The 24,059-nt window shown below is 42.6% G+C and overlaps 1 protein-coding gene across 2 annotated transcripts; it reads right to left on the bottom strand.

Annotated features, from left to right (window-relative positions):
* Positions 1 to 4,552: 4,552 nt before the first annotated feature.
* Klhl31 (kelch like family member 31) lies at positions 4,553 to 20,312 on the bottom strand. Of its 2 annotated transcripts, none has more exons than XM_057766308.1 (3): positions 20,204 to 20,312; positions 9,495 to 10,699; positions 4,553 to 7,652 (listed from the first exon to the last, which is right to left on the bottom strand). In XM_057766308.1, exons 2-3 carry the CDS (start codon positions 10,664 to 10,666, stop codon positions 6,920 to 6,922), a joined length of 1,905 nt encoding a protein of 634 aa, XP_057622291.1. In that variant the 5' UTR covers positions 10,667 to 10,699; positions 20,204 to 20,312; the 3' UTR covers positions 4,553 to 6,919. The 2 variants fall into 2 exon arrangements, with proteins under 2 accessions (XP_057622291.1, XP_057622290.1); XM_057766307.1 differs by lacking the exon at positions 20,204 to 20,312 and adding an exon at positions 19,242 to 19,281.
* Positions 20,313 to 24,059: the final 3,747 nt, after the last annotated feature.

Here is a 24,059-nt window from a genome sequence, read left to right as displayed (position 1 = left end):
ACTTACAATGGGTAAGTCTCTTGTCATTTTCATTGATACTTAGGCCATTTGGATTACACTTTCTGTTCTAATTTATCCTCAGATCTCTGATAACACATGGCTAGGCCAACTGTAGCTTTGTCTGTTTAACAGCAGCAGGCATGCAGCTTCTTTCCCCAAGGCTGCACCCACCTCCTTGGTTCATCATATGTAAAGCAGATCAGGCCTCTCCTTCTCCCGAGAAAAGCATCTGGGTTTGCCTTGCTGGCAGGCTTCGCATCAGAGTAAACAGGTTTCAGATGTAACTTTTTGCTGTTCCTTGATTTAAAAGAACTTGCTTTGTAATGATGGCTCTCAGTCATCGTGCATTCGACAGATGTTTAGCTAGAAAGAGAAAGGTGTTAACCCACACAAGATCTGAAGGTCTAAGAGAGCGTTCTAAGGTCTATAAAGCTCTGCAGATAAGAAAGCTTAGTTAAGTTCTGAGGGAACAAGAAAATGACTCACGGTCTCTGAACAATGGGAAAGGTTTCAGGTTTCTTTTCCCCTTCCACGCTATTGTTATACTGAGATTTCTTACAGATACCTGCCAGTTGTGTTTTCGACAATGTGGATTTGTTTTACTACAGATTGCAAACAGTGGTAATGCCAGTACATTTAAAACTTTTATCTCTTTTTGCAAACTAAAACCGTGTAGGCTTCCAGGAACTGAGGGAATCATAAGACTTGAATCGACCTCTCACAGACCAAAGGGACTTCAGGTCAGTACAGCCCAAGTTTCCCCACCTCCTTTTACTGAGGATGTGATCTCTTTCCTGGTCTTGGGACTCTTCCGCTCCTACAAGCACCAGGGCTATGGGCCTGAAAGTTTCAAATGTAAGGTTTTCCTTTAAGTTCCTACAATTGAACTTCTGTCCGTAGTCTATATCTGTCTCAGCAGTTTTCCACTTGGCTGACAGACACATCCAAAAGTCAGCTGTGGACTATAGACAGATGGCTGTGAGCTCTGGACTTGCCAAAAGCTGATTTGAACCAGTCCAGCCAATGTGATTACTCTCTGTCCCTCCAGCTGGGACAGCTGGGATGCTTCTGATGAATGCCCCATTGCCTAAATCCCCTCCTGGCCTTTGACCAGCATTCCAGTCTTCCTGGACCCTGATAATGATGCCCTAGTTTCAGCAAGAAGTAGTTATAGAAGAGAGTTTGTCACCCCCTTATCCCCAACAAGCTGGGATATTAGATCAAAAGGATACTCCCTGGCATAAGGGACAAAACGCCTAACTATACTGCCTATTGGCATACCAGGAAAGGTACCTGTTAAAACCAAACAGGCCCCGATCTATCAACAGGTAGATCCATTAGCTGAGGTAGTTCCACAATAGGATGGGGCACTTGGCCTTGATTAGATGTATAAATTCTTGGCTGGGTGCCATTAAGTTGATGGCTATGATGATAATCAGATACCCACTACAGAGTCAAGGGTTTGACCCAGGATGCAACTCAAGAGGGGAATGTGAGAGCAAAACAGAAACAGCACACCTTGCAGCTTAAGGTTTCTGTTTGCAGTGAAGACAGCTGAGAATAAGTTCCCGTTTGTCCCGTATGAAGTCTTTGCCAGCTAAGGTTTCTATCTGTAATTAAGAACAAGTTTCTGTTTCTGAGATGTGTTGTAAACTGCAAAACGTGTTTTTCAACCTACACTAAACTCGGGATCCCATTCACATGCTGCACATCCTGACCCTTGTTTCTTCCTCTTCATTGTATTTCACTAACAAGGTATAACAGCCAGCCCGCTTGCCCTTCTGAACACCTCATCTCTCCTACACAAAGACCTCAAGAGGCTAGCAGGGGCTGCTCAGGCACTGACTAAGGGTGACACAGCTGCTGGCCAGTCCTGGATACACAAAATACAGCTTGTTTTAATTGGACAATCATAGATTTTTATCTTTGCTCCTCATCATTCTCAGCGTTAGCAGGTAGACAGGGGATGAGAAGATACACTTGATGGAACTTGTGTCTATCAGGGCTGAGTGATAACAGCTGGCTACTGTCTGGCCACCAGAGCTGTTTATACCACCTTCCATTACCAGCCTCCAAGCTGCTGCAACACTTTGTGATGATCCTTCTTATTTTCCTGCTACTGTTTAGCTTCACCGAATAGTAACAACAACTAAATTAAAAAAACAAAACAAAAAACAAAAAAAAACCCCACTGCCTTTAATCCCAGAACATGGGGGGAGGGCAGAGGCAGGTGGATCTCTGTGAATTCGAGGCCTGCCTGGTTCTACAGAGAGAGTTCCAGGACAGCCAGGGATGTTACACAGAGAAACCACGTCTCGAAAAGCAAAACAAACAAACAAATAAAAAAACCACACACTGTCCAATCATCAAAGAAATAGGCACAACTGCCCACAGGTGAGCACTGATTAAACTCCTTTTGTATGCAGCTTTATTAACAGTGATGAGGTTACAAATTATACCACACACAGTTTTCTTTGCTGTTCTTTATAGAAAACCAGAATGGCTTAAGCCACCAAGATTTCAGCCAAAATTTGCTGGATAAACAACAACAAACATTTTTAGGAGTGTCCAAGATGAATATTTTGTGTCAAACTCTCTGGGAGGGAATGCTAAATGCTATGCTGTAGGGTAAACTGTTAATCCTTTTGCTCTGGCGACCCACAATGGAAAGTATTGGGATAATTGTTATTGATATGAAAAAAAATTCTTTTTACTGCTGCCTTGTGCCAAGAACACAGTCGTCAATGTTGGGGCAGGGAGGAGTCCAGCACTCACTCAGAGATGACAAAGGTTCATTCTGTTATAACTAAGGGAAAATGAATGCCATGAATTGATTTAAGGCCATTTACTTAGTAATTTAGTTGAGTTCTGAAGACACTTGGCCAGGTTAATGGGGGTCGAGTGGGAAGACCTACTTCCTCCTTCCACCTAACTTCTATTTACACACATGTTGTAAGGCACATCTCATGTAATTATCACCTTGTTTTAAAGCACAGAACCTTTCAGGATTCACTTCCTTATTACCTCAGCTACGATGCTTCCTCAGTCCCCACCATCCACTCATTCTAGAGAACCATGTTGAACTGCCCCTCATGGACCTTCTATTCGTGAGCACCTTTGCAACAGGAAGTGAAAATAAAATGCACCCAGTGGGCTGAAATTAACTCGTGACTTAGAGATTACAGTTTGGCCCTGGAGCCCTGAGAAGATGGACCCACTCTGAAGATCTGGCTTCCTGGAGATGTTCTTATCAGGTCTCTGGCCCATTTAGGGAAAGGCAGCTTGAGTTTGATTGCTTTGGTTGCTGGGTAACATACTCTTTTCTGATAAGCTGAGCATTAATTTAATCAGGGAACTCAGGCATTAAAAAAAATCACAGGCCATTTATTTTCTTCGAGCAAACTAACAGAAGAACAGAAGTTCATGTTTGGGTCCTAACTTGGGGCTGTAACTGGACAGAGGTAAGCACAAACCACAATAAAATGACATCAAGTTTGCAGCTTGACTGCATGTCCCAGGGGCAGCAACTTTGAGACGAGTTAAAGACCCTGAAGGTGACACAGAACATTTAGCGTCCATGTATGGTTGATTCTTTAAGGGCAGCACAGGACATTCAGGTTCCCGAATGTCCACCGGTCTTCATGGACCACACTCCATCAGCCTCAATGCACCCAGGGCCTGGCAGGCCGGCTATATGTTTTCCGAGTCTTCAGATTAACAGCACAGAGAAGTTAAACGGTGATTGCAATTTACCCTGCTGTACCAGGCCTGCAGTTTAGTTCTAGAAAGCAACTTCCTGGGCTTTAGAGCCTACTGTACCAGCTGCGGCAGATGGAGAACCCCCCTTGTACCATCTTCAGCTACTGTACTAACTGCGGCAGATGGAGAACCCCCCCTGTACCATCTACAGCTACTGTACCAGGTGTGGCAGATGGAGACCACCCCCCGTACCATCTACAGCTACTGTACCGACTGCGGCAGATGGAGAACCCTCCCACACTGACCTCCCCACTGTACCAGCTTCAGCTACTGTACCAGCTGCGGCAGATGGAGAACCCCCTACTTTCCATCTCTCTCCTGTTTTAAATCCTAAGATGTTACAGTGCATTGATTTTTACTTCTTCCGGAGACCTAGGTCCTTGTCCTCACAGCCCTCTCAAAGTGAGAGGTATCTATTAGTGTGCATAAATAAATTACATCTGTTTGTTCGATTATCTGCAGCCCACATTCAAGCACCCTTTTCTCTTTCAAAATTAATGATATAATGTAGGTTTTTCAGTTGCAGGGGTGTGTATATATCACCATGAAAAGATACTACAGCCACCCTCACACAGACTTAACAAGCAATGGCCAAAATGATGCATTGAAAACGGGGTTGATTTTACCAATGCAGCTGCACCGCTGATAATTTAGGAGTTCAGTCAGTGATTAACTTGGTCCAAAAGCCATTTTCTCTCAGTTTTGTTTTCCAGCCTGCATAGTCAGGGAGTCAAAAGAGCAGGCTCCGTTAGATTTTCCTTGTCCTTGATGAAACTCCTCTTTCTCTCTAATGATTACTTCTTTTTTTTTCCTCCCAGTGTTTATAGTCTGTTCTTGAGTGTTACCATTGAATACCAAACTGAACTTTTCGTAAGGGATAATGAGGAAGGTTGTTTCAAAAATATTTTATTTGAACCGCTTTTCACAGTTAGAATCAAATGTAGCATCCCTCAGTATCCCTGGGAGACTGATAGCAAAACATGCCCTGCTTCTTGCTAGGATAGCAGTTGATGTTCACATCCCATCTACAAAATGGCATAGTATTTACATAGAACCTGCTCACATCTTCTTTAGAATTTATATTGTTTCTAGGTCATTATAATATCTAATACAATGCAATAGCTAACTGTTGTGCTGTATTGCTTAGGGAAGAAAAGAAAGAAGAAAGGCTATTCGGCACATGTTTCCTACATACACAATTTTTTCAGATCTCTTCGGTGTGTGGCTGACTGCACCTACAGATATGTAGCCCACAGACAAGGAGAGATGACAGTGTTTCAGATATATCCATCACAACTCAATACACAGGTAGGAAGGGATGGGATTAATGACAACAAAGATATAGTTCCAGATACCTATGTATCCCCTTAAACTAACTGTACATGATCCATAATCAATAGGCACTTCCTTCCCAAACAAATATACTATAAAGAATAAACTGATATATTAAAAGAAAATATGCATCATTTACTACAGTCTTTCCCTTCTCCCCCAAACTTGGCAGATAAGAAAATATTCTTTGGCAGCAGAAAAATATACTTTGCCTGACATGGTGGCACATGCCTTTAATCCCAGCACTCGGGAGGTAGAGACCAGTGAATCTCAGCGATTTTGAGGCCAGCTTGGTCTACCTAATGAGTTCTAGGAAAACCAGAGCTACACAGGGACCCTGACTCAAAAGAGAGAGAGAGAGAGAGAGAGAGAGAGAGAGAGAGAGAGAGAGAGAGAAATTTGCAAAGCAATTTGAAGTAATAACAATAAAAATAAATCATAAATAACATATATTATTGGCTTAATATTTTAAGCTAGACATCAGGAGACACAAAGCACATTTCTCAATAGGTGAATCCATCCATTCATCCAGTCATTGCCAACTAGGAGCATCCTAAATGCTTCCTTCATCATCATCATGAGAAAGAGGGGACCAGTAAATTTCCTGCTATTGGCCGCACAGCCGGAAAGGTAAGGCGAAATTAAGGATACTCAAGAACATAATGCTATTTGGTGATCATTTGGGTTAATGTAGAAGCAATTTAACTTAGGATAAAGTTGTACCTGGTGGTACAGATATGTAATTCCCAGTTACTAGGGAGGCTGAAACTGGAGAGTTTTAAGTTCAAGGCTAACCTAGGTAACCTAGGAAAACCCTACTTTAAAATAAAGCAAAGGGATGGGAATGGTGACACACGCCTGTAATCTCAGCACTCAGGAGGCTGAGGCAAGCTGATCTCCGGGAGTTTGAGGCTACTCTGGCCTACGTAGTGAGACTCTGTCTCAATAAATAAAACAAAACAAAATGAAGGCTGGAGAGGTAGCTTCCTGGCAGAGCACTTATCTAGCATGCGCGAGGTCCTCGGTTCACCATCCAGGGGAAAAAAAAAGATGTTTCCCAATATATAAGGATAAGTGATGGATAAGAGATAAAATCATTTCTAAGAAAAATGTCAAATGATTTAAATTTGCCTTATAAATTAAACGACTGGAAACCGCTCCTCTTCTGAGAGTAGGATTTTATGATAGAAAATGATTGTAGCTTCCGGAGGATGAGGGTACACGCCATTAACCACAAACTGCTGCCTTACTGTCTCCCAGTAGGATGTGTTGCTTTCCGGCCACACCTTGTTTAAAGCCTTCTGACTCTAACACGAGATGTCCTTAAAAGTTCTTTTTACTCAAGGAGGGGGAAAGAAATTTTTTATGTTGAATTATACAAATTAAGTCTTTATGGGTATAAACTATTTTCATTTGAAAATTTGAAATGAGTATTTTCAACTCCCCCAAAAGAAGCAGAGAAGAAAAGACATCTTTGAATAGGAAATTGCATAGTCATTCAAGTTTTTACGTGTACAGTGCAGGAAAAAAAAATCTCAACAAGTAACTGCTAGGAATTTAGGAAGCGGGACTCTTTGGAACAGTGCCTGCAACAAACTCCATTTGCCACCCAGTGGCTGCAGAACGAAATTACTTCTGTCGCCTACAGCCCTTTATTTTGTTGGTGGAAGGTGGGGAAAGACTGAGGTAGATGATACCAAACTACGAATTTAGAGCCTCCCGGACATTCCTCTAGATCGCTTTGAGTCGCCATCACTGTAGTAAACGCTGTATATTTTCCTTGTGGCCCACTCGCAGTCTGACGACAGGCCTCTGGGAAGCAATGCGTTCAGATACTGACCGGTACGGAGGACACCGAGCTGGCCCGTGACTCGCGGGACACGCTGTTGGGCATGGCCAGTGTGCAGCAGGACACGCCCACGGTGGCCTCGGGCAGCTCGTCGTCCTCCGTCCACTCGTTGAGCTCGGGGTTGAAGCACTGGATGCATTTTTTGTACTTCTTCTCGCCCTCATTCCAACCGCCCAGCAGGTATGCGCGCCCGTGCAGCGCGGAGACTCCCGCCGTGCTCACGCCCACGGGCAGCGGTGCCACGAAGCTCCACTGGCGCGCTGCGGGGCTAAAGCTCTCCACCGTGAGCACGTCCACGCGCTCCCCGCGCGGCCCCAGCTGGCTGCCCCCCATCACGTACACCCTGTCGCCCAAGGCCACCGCGCAGTGCCATCCTCGCGGCGTGCTCAGCTCGGGCAGCTCCTGCCACGCGTCGTGCGCGGGGTCATAGGCGCACACGGAGCGCGAGTATGCGCTGCCGATGTAGCCGCCCGTCACGATCACGCGACCGTCGGCCACGGCGCTGGCGTGGCAGCAGCGTGCCACCTCGAGGGGCGCCTTGGGCTGCCACTGGTTGGTAGAGGGCACGTAGCACTCCAGCGAAGCCAGGCTGCCCTCCGAGTTGCGGCCGCCCACCGCGTACAGGAGCCCGTTGAACACGCTCAGGCTGAAGTGCGTGCGTTTCTGGTTCATGCTGCCCAGGTGGATCCAGGTGTTGAAGCGAGGATCGTACCTGAGATGACAGAGGGCAGCTTGATCACCTAAGTGGGGGAACCCATGTTGCCCAGCATTGCATAAGTGGGAACCCTCCACCCCCAACACACAATTACAGCTATTGCTCCTCCTCTCATTCATTAAAAAAAAAAAAAAAAAGTGATACTACCTTCTCTCCCCATTCAGAAGACGTTTCCTTTAACCATGTCCCCAAACAAACAACAACAATAAAAAAAACCAAACCAACCAAACAACAACAACAAAAAGACCCCACAGGAATCTTTCCTCTAGTACGCCACTCCCCCCTCCTGAGATTTAAGAGACATGCAAAATGGGTCGCAGGGTAGAAGCTGGTCACCCTAGAGGGGAATCTGTACATTAGAGGTGACTCAACCTATTTTTTCGGACATCAATAACCTCTAGCTCTTTCTTGCTGCTTCGTTAGGATAGGAGCTGTCTGCTCTGATTTCTACAAACATCTCATTGGCTTATCTGTCGCGGCCATTCATCGCACTGACAAAGCTAAGCCTTCCTCGGAGCCTGTTAGAATGAGACCGATGGAATTATGTCTAACAGCATCAAGAAAGGCTTCATCTCTCTGAACAGTTTTCTACTAGTAAAAGTTCCATTTTGTGGATTTTTTTTTTTTTAGTGTTAGAGTACTTTCAGCATAGAAATCAATATAAAGAAAGCTGACTTGAGTATTTAAGGGTGAGAAAGCCAGCAGAAGGAAAAGGAGACCCAGTGAACTCACGGTTCCTTGTTCACATAGTTTGGAAGTTCTGTCCCCTTTGTCCCGTTTCACTCCCAAATAAAGTTTAAGTATAGATACAAACTGAGTACTGGAACTGTGGCTCAGAGGTAGAGTGCTTGTTTGACACAGGTGAGCTACTGGGTTCAAGGCCCAGAACCGAAAAAAGCATAAAAAGTCTGAAAATCGATTGCTTGAATTACTTTTTAAAAGAACATATTTATACGAATATAAAGTATATGAAAATAAATTGCATAGAATATATGCTATACTACAAAATAAATTGTATTGATGTATTACATTTATATATAAATATAAGATTATATACAATATATAAACAAATATATTTACATAAAAATGTAATATATACACATACACATGTATACATACAAATGTAGTATATATATGTATGTATATAAAGAGTGTGTGTGTGCATGTGTGTCTGTGTCTGTGCATGTGTCCTGTGAGTGCAGGCTCCCTTGGAGACCAGAAGAAGGCGTTGAACGCCCTGGAGCTGGAGTTACAGGCTGGTGTGAGCCACCTGATGTGGTGCCAACCTTGGGCCCTCTGCAAGAGCAGTGATACTTTTAACCACTGATCCATTTCTCCGATGCTTTGTTTGGATTCTTGGTAAGTGGTGGGTACACACATATAATGAGACAATAAAGACATGTCATAGAAATCTTGCTTCTTGGTTATGTTTGATGTGTGTGTATGAAAATAGAAAGGTGACCATGAGAGGGGAGGAAGAGATTTTAAGGCAGGGTGATAATGGAATTCATGTGACGTGCATGCAAAGGAGGGATTCTGGGAACCAGCAAGGGGCAGGGGCGGAGAGTGGCCGAGAGATATACGTACAAAAGTGTAATAGCATGTGTGAATGAAAATGACAAAATTTAATCCATCCCTTTGTATACTAACTGAAAAACATTAAAAAGTAGAAAAGAAATCTAGGGTGCATATATCTCGAATGCGCTTTATACGAAACATGGTAAATATCGAAAGCTGTACGACTATGGCTAATGACCTAAGATAACATGCATTAATTCTGGGGCAAGGCAGTTTCTCCACATTGCAGGTCATTTGCGTTACCGACAAAGCACTGGGTACCTGCAGAAATTGCTGACAGCGTGCTTGGCTTGGTTTCTTGCGTCATTCTGGTCCTCACCACCAGCTACATAAAGGAATCCATCCATCACAGCCACACACTGGTTAAAACTCTTGGCTGGCATTTCTGTGAGCTTGCTCCATCCATTTTCAGGGTCTCTATACAAAATGTCTCTACTAAGGGACTTCTCAGTCAGGCCAGGGCGTCCCCCAACAGTGATGAGAACTCGGCAGCCGCCTCGAATTCTTGTTCGCCGAGATTGCAACGTGTTTTGATGATAAGGTAGTAAGTGGTAGTTCATAGCATCCACGAGCAGTTTATGGCAATCGGCGTCTTGCATCATTCTTGGTACAGTTTGAACATAATTGACCAGGTCTTGTGCAGAAATGGTACCAAATCGAATGTTACTTAGAAGATCTGCTGCGTGCTTCACTCTCTTGGGGTCGAACTCTAGCCATTTCATTGCAATCTGGAACGCTACTAGCTCAGAAGGCAACTGCAAGTCATCGTCTATGAGAAGCTCATTAATTTGTTCAAAGGTAAGCTTCATAAATTGCTCTGATTCTGCAAATTCGATGAAGTTATCCCGGATAAATTTCTGGGCTGTCGCTTTGGCGTTTTTCAAGCAATACGTTTCGGCGATATTAACAACATACATGCAGTTCTCAACGCTGATCTCTCGTATCAGAAAATCGCTGCACATCTTTACAAGAGTGTGGATCTGAAGGTACACGGCAGCAGAGATGATGCTTCCTATTGTGTACAGAGAGAGGGTCAGCTTCCCTGTGTATGCGTACGCAATCACCGTGGCTAGGCCTAAGGGGGCGATATCATTGAGGTCCACCCGTTTCGTTGATGGATCCTTTTTAAGGATGTTGTAAAAGTATTCACTGCACGAAGCCATGACTGATTTATGAACATCAAAGGATTTGGTTTTGGTACCAATGACTAAGTCACAGAGGAAGCTCTCTTGCCGCATTTTACTTAAACCTTCCAGGAGGTTGGGGCCATAGGAAGTGTCTGTTAGCTCGGAAGAGACACAGCTAAGGCTGTTGCTGCCTTCTAGGAGCCCGTTTAGAGCACTCAGCTTGTTTAGGGGGCTGTCTTCTACGATGATGGTCATCTCGTTGATCTCTGCTTTGTTCTTTTTGATAGCCTTCTTCTTGGGTGCCATGTTCGCCACAGCGCTGTCGCGGTCAAGAACTCACTAAAAGAGAAGGAGATGTTTATTTTTGCTGTGCTTTAGACTTTGATATATTACACTAGAAACTTTTATAATTACATAAAGTAGATTAATTCTCAGTTAACCAAAATGTATTTGAAGACATCGAGACGCACATTGCAGTGACATTATTTCATGCCTTAAACATTGAAAATGATTCTAGAAAGCTGTGTGTTTTCAAATGAAATCTCCCAAAGGGTGTATTTCCAAGCAATTATGACCCAGCCGCAATGAGCGGTTCTCTGGTTCAAATGCACTGTAAATTTTGGAATGGAAACCTTTGAAAGACTTAACCAAAAAGTGAATTATGACTACCTTGAAGGTTTTCTTCAAGATAAATATTAAAATTTATGAATCCATGTAAAATTACAAAATATCATGAAAAGAAGACCCTTTTAGCAACATCAGTGAAACCTACCATGTTCGAAGCGACACACATAGCCACCCTAAAGGATCCGTGTTCTTGTGACCCCTGTCCCTACCACAGCACTTGTTCCTGTGCCTGCACAGTAGGGCTTATTAGAACTCTAGGATTTGCTGGCATGGGGCTGTTTTGTTTTCTCACTTTGCTCAAATCATATTCACATTCATATTTATTTAAAGGACTTACGCCCTTTCTCATTAGGTTTTGCAGTTACTTTCCTTGTTGGCCTCGTTTGAGGAAATTTAAAAATACTTTTGCTCAGCAAGAAGTTATAGAATAGCCACTCCTGCATGGACGGACAGCATTTTTCTGGAAAAGATGGTGCGGTAAACGTGTAATGTGTGCTCTCAAGACAAGATGCGACAAATGCAAGCTGCAAACAAGAAGCTACACCTATAGCCGAGGAAATGCAGGCTTTGTCTGCGTCCTCGGAAGAACCCAGAAAGCCAATGCTTTATCCATGCATACAATGGGATCTCAAGGAAACCCTGGACTAAAAGGCTAAAGATTCTTGTGCTGCTTGGGTTTTATATCACCTTTATAAAACTAAAGTCATCAGAGAGACGGGAATCTCGATTGAGAAAATGCTTCTCTAAGGTCGGGTTGGAGGCAAACTTGAAGGGCATTTTCTGAATGATTGATGGGGAAGAACCCAGCCCATTCTAGTTGGGACCATCCATGGGCAAATAGTCCTAGATACTTTAAGAAAGCAGACTGAACAAGCCATGAGGAAAAAGCCAGTAAGCAGCTCTCCTCCACGGTCTCTGCATCAGTTGCTGCCTCCAGATCCCTGCCCTGCCTGGGTCCCTGTCCTGACTTCCTTGATGATAAATTGGGAGGTGGAAGTGTAAGCTACCAAACCCTTTTCTCCCGAAGTTTCTTTGGGCACAGTGTTTCATCACTGCAATAGTAACCCTAACTAAGACAATATGTTTATCCCATATTAGATGATTACTTTGCTATGGCATGTAGGTATAGAGGTGCTATTTAAAACACAAATATCTGATAAAAACAGAACCCCTCCTAGTCAGAAAGGACTCGGGCTACAGTGCTGAAGCTGGGTCTCAGATCCCTGTATAATCTTCAGTTCTGGACCATGATGAGGTCCAGGGCATGCTGAGAGAAAGAAGGATTGAGACTGGCTCAGGGCAGTCGCTGGCTGGTGTTTACAATTCTGTTTGCTTAATGCATATAAAATATTGATAGGCAGATCTCGGGGTTTGGACATTCTGATATGTCGGGGCTCTGAAGGAAAGGCCAGAAGAAGATTCTGAATAAATGTGATTGGTGGACTTTTGAATGATTTATGTCTAATTTATAGTTTAAGTATGTTCTTTTACCCTGTTAGTTTCCATGTTCTTTTTAAATGAGCAATCCCCTTTTCCTTAATAAGTTTCTATTATCTTACAACATTATAATTGTAATCTAGAGGTAAGAGTGGAGGTGGGGGGAGCAGGAGAAGCTACTGAAGACACGGTGGAGCAAAAAGTGAGGACAGTTTTGCAGCTGAGTCAGCAGTTGCAAAGGGTGCTGTGATGACCGTTAGCCTAAGAGCAGGCTGCAGCAGGGGCTGCACAAGACAGCTACAGATCCAACAGGAACTGTTTCTGATTTGAAGAGCAGCTGGGCAGCAGAGTTTGTTGTTTCATTTTGTTTGCTGTTGTTGCTGTTGGCTTGAACTGCTGGCAATCACATTCTAGGCGAGCATGCTACTAGCTGATTACACTCCCAGCTTCGTGTTACACATGACGTGAATGTATAAATCCCGTGGAAATTTTATGTGCATGCTAAAGTATCTAGAGCAGCATTCTCAACCTTCCTGATCTCAAACCATTTAATACAGTTCCTCCTGTTGTGGTGATCCACAACCATAAAATTATTTTCATTGCTACTTCGTAACTGTAATTTTACTATTGTTAGGAATCATAAGGTAAATATCTACATTTTCTGATGGTCTTAGGCACCCCTGTGAAAGATTGTTTGACTCCCAAAGGGGTTGTGACCCACAGGTTGAGAACTACTAGTCTAGAGCAATGCTGTCCTATAGAAATAAATTATATATGCAATCTAAAACCCTGAGTGGCTGCAGTAGAAAGATAAAAATGGATAGTTGAAATTAATGCTAGTAAGCTATTTTTTCACTGTAGCATATGCAAATATCATTTCACGTATAATTTTATAAAATTATTAATATGCTATTGCATGTTTCCATACTAAATCTTAAGAATCCTGTGTACATTTTAGACGTTAGTATGCCTTGCTTTGGATCAGCCACATTTTCAGCATTTAGTAGCCCCAAGTGGCAGATGACTAGTATATTGGATCACAGAGCTCTAGAACAATCATTTAAGATATGCAGAATGTAGCTGAGAGTCCAAAAGAAGACAAGAATGTTGGAGGGGACAAACAGCAACGTAATGTTAAACAAATGTATTGATATTAAATATTAATGGAAAACCATTAAAAGACTCGGGTTGCTAGAATAGATAAACAAAAGCAAAATCAATATGCTGACTATAAGAGATTCACTATACAGACACAGATAAGTAGAAAATAAGTGGTTATAAAAATATTAACTAAGGCAATAATTAACATAAGAAGGTCTTGTGGCTTTTTGTTAGTGTCAGGGAAAATAGACTTAAAGAAATTTTTTTACTAGTAATAGAATTTCATAATAATACAAAAAGAAAATTTTTTACTAGTAATAGAATTTCATAATAATACAAGTATAAATTCAACATGAAGATGTAACTATCATAAATGTATATGTTCATAATTATTGAGCTTCAAAATACATGAAAAAACAAGTAAAATTTTAGAGAGAAATAAGCAATTCACAATTATATATGGAGAAGTTAATTCAACAATTGTTGGAACTAGAAAAAAATTTCAGTTAGCAAAATCTGAACATTCCTAATCACTGACTTAGTAGACCATTATATGCAACTGTTAAGATACAAATTCTGCTAATGTGTACATGGCACATTCACGGAGTCACTAAAAATGCCTCAGCCAACAAAAAGCATTGAAGTCACATGGCTTCTATGTAGAATATACTATTTGATAACTATAAATAAAGTTAGAAGTAATTACAGGCTGTCCAGGAAAACCACTTAACTTTCGAACTTTGGAAATTATATGATACACTTATAAATAATTTATGACTGAAAGATGATATTATAAGGGAAATTAGATCCCATTTCACACTGAATGATAATGAAAACACAGTACCGATACCAATTCCATTACTTAGCCACAGTGTGATCTTTTGACCTCTTTCAGGCTCTGTTGACTACAGGAAGAAAACAGTGCTCTCACCTACTGGGTCAACTAGCCCTGAGAATGGGTGATGCAGGGGCATCTGGCCATGGTCAGTAGCTGGACTGGGATTGAAGTAGCCTGGTGCATGTGTAATACTGGAGTTTGGGAAGGGTTGAGAAGGGAGATGGAAGAGAGGAGGAAGTGAGGGAAGAATTAGCCAAACCTTAGGAGATATGTATGAAAGAGCCATATGGAAACCAACTACCTCATAAGCTAATTAACAATAATTTTTTACAAAGGACATAAAGAGAGGTAGCATTGGCTATTGCAGTTTCTAAAAGCTGTGGCTTATTTAACTAAAAACCCCAATCCTAGATTTGCTACATATCCTTAAAAGTTGCTGGTCAGGGGATGCAGAGAAACTAAGCTGAAGCTGAGCTGAAGTGGAAGCTTCCTCTCTGCTGGCTAGTGCTGAAAGGTACTAACCAGGCTACATGGGAAGAAAAGTTGCTGCTACTCTCACTCAGAGTGCTATGATTTACTGTGCTACCAGGCAAGCTGTGCACAGTGGTGCAGCAATGGCATAATGCTATGGGGGCAACTGAGTGCCTTCTGCTTGGAGCTGAGTTTTCTTCTGCAAGAGGGAAGTCATACCTAATACACAACCTGGTTAAAAGCCAAAGATCAAGTAATGCATAGGCTTAGGGAGGAATCTACTACCGATGCTTTGGTATGTAGATGCATTGTCAAACTGTCTTCTAAATACTTATGTTTATAGTTAGCCGAAGGCCAGTGCTGCTTTCAGCCTTGGTCGGAAACACTTGTGTGTGTGTGTGTGTGTGTGTGTGTGTGTGTGTGAATGCGGAGAACCTTGTTAGTCAAGGTGATGTGAATTGAGTGAGCGGTTGAGTGCTCAGTCCTATATGGGACATCTCTATTATCTTCACCTCCAAGGCAAGGTCCAGGGGACATTGCAGAAGAGGGGGCAGACAGAATGTGGGCTGAAGGATGAGGAGGAATGCTGTAAATAGACATCTGGAAGCAACTTGGTCATTAGACTCGCGAAATCGCAGAAGTTCTGGTTATCTACATGAATATAGAAGATGAGGACTGTCGCTATTCCATCATGGATGGAGGAGGGCTTTGCAGTTAATGGTTGCTGGGGGAGAGCAAGTCATTTTATTAAAAGCTGCAGTCACTGGGTAGCTACTCATGCTCCAGTAAGTAGTTCCCTGCCCATGCTCACACAAGCAGCCCTAAGTCAGTGATTCAGTGGATCAAGGCAGACAGAGACAGAGACACAGAGAGGGACTTCTTGGGAAGAAGGTGCTCAGTAAAAGTGAGAGGGGATAAGAGAGGGTGATAGCAGGTGTCTGTGTTCAAAATAATTTACGTGCATGTAGGAAATTATTTAAAAAATTAAAAAAACAATGCCTGCTTCACAGGGTTGCTGGTGAATACAAAGGTAAATCTTGATTGTCACCTTGATGGGACATAGACTCGCTATGAAACACACATTTAAAGGTGTTTACACAAAGGTTAGCTGGGCAGGGACCCTATCCTGAACATGGGTGTAACATCCCTCAAACTCCAGTCCTGGGCTGAACTAAAAAGAATGCCACCTGAGCACCCGCGTTCACTGCCGTTTCCTGACTCTGGACACAATGTGGACAGCCGCCTTAGGCTTCTGCCCCAGTACCTTCCCTGCCACAATGAGCTGTGCTCTCCAACCATAAACCAAAACAAAACCCCCCTTCAGGCCGCACTTGTCAGGCATTTGACTTCATTAACAAGGATCAAAATTAAATTTTCAAAGAACTGATAATTTTTTTAAAAAAAGAAGCAGTTATAAATAGGCAACATAGGAATATATATGTACACATACACAATATACATATATATGGAAAGCTGAACAACTCAGCCTATTTTAATTTAATCATTTGCCTGCCATAATCTTAGAATATTCCTACACACTGAGGAATAAATTTTGAAAACATTCTATTCTTTTTGATTCCACTTATACATGAGCTGAAAGACGAATGAAGATTTAACTGGTTTTTACAGCTCTCCCCCCTATAAGTCAAGCTCATGCTTTGTGGCTGGCCACTCTGAGTGCCTAATTTTGGAGGCCGGGAAATCACCATGCTTCCCATTCACTGCGGCTTCTACTCAGATCGCAGAGCGCTGAGGAGTGAGCCCCGTGCTCCTGGAGCTCCTTCCCCAGAGAGGAGCTTCAGGCTCTTTCCCCATTTTCCTGAGTCACATGCTGGAGCTGTTCTCATCGATGGGGGTCTGATGAGCTGACACCTGGGTGCTCAAAGAGAAGAACTTTCCTTTGGTCTTGCTCTTTTCACACGCTTCCTGCCATAATAGGACAGCTGGAAAGAGCAGGCCATCCACAGCGGCTGAGGTTGCGAAACAGGATGAGCACATTTGAAGGCACTGCCAATCCCTTTCTGCGGCTTCCTTCTCGGGTCAAAGAAGAGACTGCACTGGGGGCAGAGGGTTAAAGGAGACTTCCAGTCCTACTGGAAGCTCTACCTTCATCCCTCGGAGGGTACCCAGGTATGATAACTATTAACAATAATCCTGATGATGGGTACCACTGCCTCTTCTCCTCCTTCCTCCGTCCCTCTAAGAAGGATTCTCACCGGAACTGGGGAGAACGGTAACAGACACTATTCTGTCTCCAGGCCCGTCCTCACTGCCCACCATGGCTCCTAGTCAATTTCCACACTGATAGCATAATGTATTCTAGACCTGATTAGCAGCTAGGCAGGGTTATGCAAATCATATTTCCCATCATCCTTTGTACCTGTCAATTTTAAGTACATTATCAATTAAAAATATAAATAACCAAGTGTGCATCTATACATATTAAGTGTAAATGGATACCTCCATCTCTCCCTAAGTAGTATTATATACCTAGGATTTACTCAGAAAACAGGGCTTACAGTATGCTAGAGTCCTGGTTACCTATTTTATATAATTTAATTTATTATATACTTTAATATACTATATATATTTATACTTTAATTTTATAAGTTTAAATGCTGCAGAAATCTTAAAATGAAAATCTTGTCCTGTTTTCATTTTACAAATGGAGAATTCAAAATTTAGAGAGTTTAAAAAACTGCCCAAAGTCACACAAGTCACATGCAATGTGTGTTGAAGCAAAGATTCAAACACACACAACATCCATCTTCTCTATTTTGCTTCCCTTTAATCCAAGGTCAGTTAAAGCCTGTGGAAGATGAAAAGCTAGCTTTTTCCAGCATGAAAAAAAAAATTGAGATTGAGGGAGAAATACCCATGGTTTGTAAAATCAAATTGTATACATGGAGACTGTGAAAAAGTTCTTCCCAGCCCCAATTATCAAGATTAAAGTGCTTTTGAGTGCAAAATAAAGTTTTTGAAGACACAAACTCTGTGGGTTTCTTTTTTTCTGCTAAAGGTGATAAAGTTACAAAACTTCAGGAGGTTGGGCCAGTCAAAAATGTAAGTAAAAAATGTGAATTCATTGATTAAATAACTAAGTACTTCATTGTAAGGGTCAGACTGAACATAAAGTCCCCACTTTCTTTCTTAAGCCAGGTGAGGGTGGCACACGCCTTTAATTCTGTCACTAGGGAGGCAGAGGCAGGTGAATATGAGTTCGAGGCCAGACTGGTCTACAAGAGCTAGTTGCAGAACAGGCTCCAAAGGTACAGAGAAACCACCCTGTCTTGAAAAACCAAATATATATATATATATATATATATATATATATATATATAGTCAAGGTCATCTGTTTAAATTAAGTAAGAGCTGCACTTGGACTTAGTGACTATGACATTGAGACTCTAAATACAGAGTTAACTACTATTCTAGTCTCTGTATTCAAGATACAGAATCCCAAATTATTGGTATTGGTTTTTGTTGGAAAAAAATTATTTTTGAGGCCTTTTTGTAGAGATCGGATTGGCCTCAAAGTCACAGAGATCTACCTGTCTCCTTCCGAGTGTTGGGATTAAAGGCGTGTACCATCAGGCGTGGAAAACTTTAATAAGAAGGCCTTTCTTCTCTGTGTTTTATGTTTGCAAGGGAGTTAGAAGTCAACTTTCTAATTCTTTCTCCCCAACGGAGTCTTAAAGACTCAAATTTCTTTGCTTATCACAGAACTGGACCTGAGTTTTGTATCAACTTTGCTCTAACCATTTGCAAGGTTTGCATGAAACATGCAACCTTTATGATTTTAGTCTAACCTCTTGTCAGTTCAGAGATTTTCGTTCTGAACCCTTACAGTTACTGCTAGAGGTGCCAGGATTTAAGCCACTTCCTCTCAAACAGCTGTTTGGATCCCTAAACTTAACTTTTTCTCAGAGAGAGATGAGCCGATGGAGATAAGATTCTGTACACAGGATCTACTCAACTAGTTCTGAGCTGTCAGAGTCAGCAAATAAAATACAAATGTGCAGTTAGGATTTTAGATAAACCAGGAAAAAATATATGTATATATATATTTGTATGTATGTATGTATATAACATACATACAAGTGTGTACTTCAAACACACTTATATTAAAAGCTGTTTTGTATTTGTAGTTTATAAGGAAGTTCACGTTTAATAGGATACCCTGTATTTTATCTGGCAGTTCCACTCCGGGTTTGGTTCCAGATGGAGCCATGAGCCCTGAAGGCTGTTCTGAAACCCACAACACAGATGTCTTCATGTTACTTTTCTGTAAAATGACTCTTTTGTTTTTTGTTTTCCATAAAGTTCCTGAAAAAATCTGTAAGCCAAAACACGCCTAGAACCACTGGGCTGATATTGCCAAGAAACAGAAACATAGCCGTCCCTCACCTGTAAGTGGGCAAGTTGATACAAAAGTATTGACTTTAAATAAAAATCATTCCTGTTCTCAAGCCGATTTCTGGAGAAAGCTGCTTGAAGATTGGTCACTTCGCGTTTGAGAGTGTTCTTGCCACCACACTGCGAGCGCATGCGTGCTGAAGTCACTGTCCCGCACCAGGAGTGGGATCCCACCAGTCTCCTGGCTAAGGGTGAGAGTCAGCTGTGCCTGCCCCCTGTCCCTGCTGCATTCCAATGGCTGCATCTGTTGGGGCTCATCAGCTCTGCCTCCCAGAATAGAAACGGATTTGGCATGCTGTCCATTTTTAGTGAAGCCTTTCTGAACGGGGATTCCACTTTGCCATTCCAACACCGAAACGATTTGTAAAAGTGAAACATAGACCATGATAACTATAAATTCACATTTAGAACAAAACTCTACGTTTATTTTTGGTCAAATAACAAATATAGGGTATTTACAGGTGGGTGGGGATACGATTTTGTCAAAAAGTTGTATTTGGGGAAGTCAAAGAGCTCTTTTGAGTTCTACACTACTAATTCAGTTAAAACTGATAAAACTTTATCTCTCCTGAACTACTGTATTAACTAAACCACATGTCAAAGGGGTTGCTAATAACATTAAAGATGGAATTCTAAATTTCCTGAGCAAACCCTAAGAATTTTCTTTATAAAATAGTGGGAGAAAAGCGTATAAGATTTAGAGAATTAAAACTACCATGACAAAACACATGTAATTTTACTTTTATAGGGTATCGCTCATACATATCAGTTACTGTGTCCGTTTCCTTGGTTACAGCATTTCTCAAATTCCAGGACAAAGTTTTCTGCCTCCCAACTTGAGGTCAAGGGACATGACCTGTGTCACCCAGCTGGAGATCCCCGCAGGAAAGTAGCCCTATCGCCACCAACACTAGGACACCCCCACCGTCTCCCACCCACACAGCCATACACACCCTAGGATCCGGAAGGCAGGAGCTGGCAGTGCGGTCCCAGCTTCTCTCTCCCGTATGAAGTGAGAGCTCCGCTGGTAGGGATGAAGGTTTAACAGCAGCCTCCCTTGGGGAGGAGGAGACCTGTAGTGAGAAAGGGAGGGCAGGAGAAGGAAAACCCAGTGAGGAGTCACCAGCAGCCGCCCGACAAACCCTAGTGGCAGTAATTTTTAGAATAGCCCTTTGCCATCCCACTGGAGGAAAAGGGTTGAGCCTGCGCGCTCGCCTGGAGCAGGCTGAGCCCTCCTCTCCCTCTTTGGTCTTCAGCTTGTGGGCAATGCAGGGGAAGAGGGCGTGCTCTGGTTGGTGGAGAGGGGTTGGGTTTCTTGACCTGGCCAGGTTGTTCACTTGTTTTTAAGTCAAGGACTCAACCAATGCAAGGAAAGAAAATTAGCTGAATGAATGTTCAGTTGCAATTCACGGAAGCAGGGACTTGAGTTGTAAAAAGAGAGATAGTGGCAAAAATTAGCTTTTAGGAGGGTAAATTGCTGTCACCTCAGGTCCTGTAAGGCGACTGTGTATAAATAGACTCTCTGTGGAGGAGGAGACATGTTTACCAGGACAGGAGATGTTCCGCTGCACTTTGGTATGGGGCTGACATTTCATAGTTTAATAGAGCCAGCTTTGTGATCAGCTCCCAACCAGCCATTGATCCCCAGGAGGGTCTGTAATAAACACACTGGCACAGAAGTATGTTGGGAAATATCTTCTTTGGCGACATTTCATACAAGGAAGGCAATTCAAGTGATTGTCATCGACAGAGGGCTTTTCATAGGCTCCTAGGGTATAGAATGGCTGCTCTAAGGGTCAGTATGGTGTCAGCTTCAGTCATGGACGAATAGACGGTTGAAAAGCAACGTCCTAATTATCCTTTATCAGTTCGATGTCATCTTGGCCTACTGAGAAGCCGGTCTGCATCTTTAATTGCTAGAAGGATGAAAACACTGGGTACAAGTGAAAAAAAAAATCATAGCCAAGGGAGGAATTAGAGGTGAGCTGGGACTGCCAAGAACTTGAAGTTGGGGCTGTTTTGCACCAAGAAAGTGCAATTGAAATTCATTTAGCCTACTGTGTTACAAATAGGCCCAAATGAGTAAACACCAGGAAAAACAATGAAAAATCAGGGAGAAAAACGGCAATCAGCTGGGTTCTAATGATAAAACTGCAGCTTGATCAAGACCCAATTCTCTGAAAACAGAAGGGTGGAAGTCGGGGAAGTGATAGACAGGTGCGACGTAGAAGCGACGTAGAAAAGACTTCCTTCTGTTCACCCTTCCTCCCTTCCTTCCTTCATTTTTCCCTCTCTCCTTCTCTTTCCCTTCTTCTCCTCCCCCACTTTCTTTCTTTGAGACCCAATCCTACTATGTAACTCAAAGCTAGCACAGAACTCTCTACATAGCCCAGGCTATGAACTCGTTAGCTTCCTGCCTCAGCCGCTTGAGGGCTGGAATTATAGGCTCAGGCCACCATGCCTTGTTTGATCTTAGATGTTTGGATTCTACTAATGGATCTTTAGCAAAGAATCTGGGAGAAGCAAACTAGGGAGGTTTATTTAACGGCCTACATTGAAATCATTCTATATTTAGTTTTGAGACAGGGTCTTGTCATGTTGCCTGGGCTCAAGAGATCCATCTCCAGAGTACATTGGAATACAGACCAGAGAATGCTCCCCAGTCTTGATGCAGGGAAAGGGCCAGAGACTTCAATCCTGTTTTTGCCATACTGTAAAATCCCCTCTGGGACCTCCACAAAGCTGAATGTCATGGCTCCCATCTGCAACTCCAACATCCCTATGGCAAAGTGGGACACAGGGACAGGGACCCACGCAGAAACTTACAGATCAGCTTGTAGTGGCAGCAGGGGCATGGGGCCTTGCGTGGTGGTGTGTACACGAGCATCTAGCTGTGTGTTTTCGGGAGGAGGTGGCACAGGACAGAGTCAGTAAGCAGAGTTCTTATTTCACTCAGGCTGTGGGGAATCTAACTGAAGAGACCGAGGCCATGATGCAAGACACTTTGGAAACTGTTCCTGTGGAGAAGAAAAAGGGAAAAGGATCAGTTCCATAGACTCTTTGTTAGTGGCTCACACATCGAAACCACAGAAGAAAGTCTGAGAAACAACTGCACGCAATGGGAAAAGCACCCATACTGTGTGGTGATGAGGGACCCTGAGAACAAAAGATCAAGAGGATTTGGTTTTGGAAATGCCCTCATCCAACGCTGAGCTGATGTTGGCTTGACTGCAAGGCCTCTTTCAGCTGATGGAAGAGCCGCTGAGCCAGAATAACACCAGAGAGGAATCTTGAAAACTCAGCACCCACATGGCCATGAAGAAGCTGTGTGTGGGGTTAGAGGAGATGCTAAGAACATCACTAGAGTTTTCTTTTAAAAATGTAGAAAAATCAATACTACTTAAATAACAATAATTTAAAAATTACTGATAGGCAGTCTGGGAAGAAAAAGGCTTTGGCTTTGTTATTCTTGATGACTATGATCCTGTGGGAAAAAATTATCCCACAATTATCACACATCCATGGTCACAATGCAGAAATTAGAACGGCAAGGAATGCAGAAGTCCAAAGAGCCAGGAGTGGACAAGGAGAGAACTCAGGTTTTGGGGGAATCTCATTGTGGTGGTGGAAATTTGGACCAGGACCAGGGAACAACTTTCCTGGGAAGGGGTGATGGATACAGAAGTGGACATGGAATGGGCCATGGCTACCATGGGTATGGTGGAGAGCCTGGAGTGGCCACTTTGGAGGTAGCCCTGATTATTGAGGAGAACATGGTGGTGGAAGCCTAGATATGGCAACCAGGAGTGGGCCGGGGGAGGTGATTATAACAACTGCAGAGGAGGAGATGCCAGAAATGGGAAGGAGAATGGCTTTGGAAAGCGTAGTCAGCACTCTTTTCTCTACAGCACAAGGAAGAGCAGAAACTTGGTGGTGGCAGGAATGTGGAGGAGCAATATCGTGCAGGAAGCTCTGGTCCTTGGGGCGGAGAAGGAAGTGGGGGTGTTGGTGAGAGGAGCCAAAGCCAGTTTCCTACTTGCCATGGGCTTCAGGATAGAAAAGGGAGAGAATGAGAGCCCAGAGGAACTGAGCAGCTTCAGGTTATCAAAATAACAGTGTCACAAGGACTCTTATCTCAGTCATGCACAAATGTGGATTGTTACAGTCGAAGACACCAGAACAGATGCAGAGAGCTATTCTGGAATAGACCGTATTATCTGATGACATTACCTTACTTTGTAGGAAGGATTGCACACACAGACACAGACATGCACATATGTAATCTTTCTTAGCTTTTTAATTGTTGTTTCTTTCTAGTGGTTTTTGTAAAAGTATAGACATATTCTTTTCTTGATAATGTCAGAGTTATAAATTTCAGGTGACGTGTGAAATCTTTTAAAGATTTTTTTCAAAGTTTTGAAACTAGCCAGGATTGTGGTATAATAAGATATAATTTTTTTTAATTTAAGTGTGTTTTAGGAGATGCCATTTTTTAAATTGTTTTTCTCAGTGTTTGTGCTACTGGGGTTATATTTAGAAAGTAGTCTCCAGTATCAATGCCTTCACATGTACTTCCCACTTTCTCTTCTATGAGGTTCAGTGTGGTTGGTTTTATGTTGAGGTCTTTGATACATCGGGACTTGAGTTTTGTGCATGACAGTAGATATGAACCTATTTTCATTCTTCTACATGTTGATATCCAGTTATGCCAGCACCACTTGTTGAATATGCTTTTTTTTCATTTTATATGTTTTGTTTCTTTCTCAAAAATCATATGTTTATAGGTGTGGAGATAGATATTACAGTCTT

Source organism: Chionomys nivalis, chromosome 4 (assembly GCF_950005125.1).
Source record: "Chionomys nivalis chromosome 4, mChiNiv1.1, whole genome shotgun sequence".
In the NCBI taxonomy this organism is placed as follows: domain Eukaryota; kingdom Metazoa; phylum Chordata; class Mammalia; order Rodentia; family Cricetidae; genus Chionomys; species Chionomys nivalis.
This window is presented reverse-complemented; position numbering and strand designations above follow the sequence as displayed.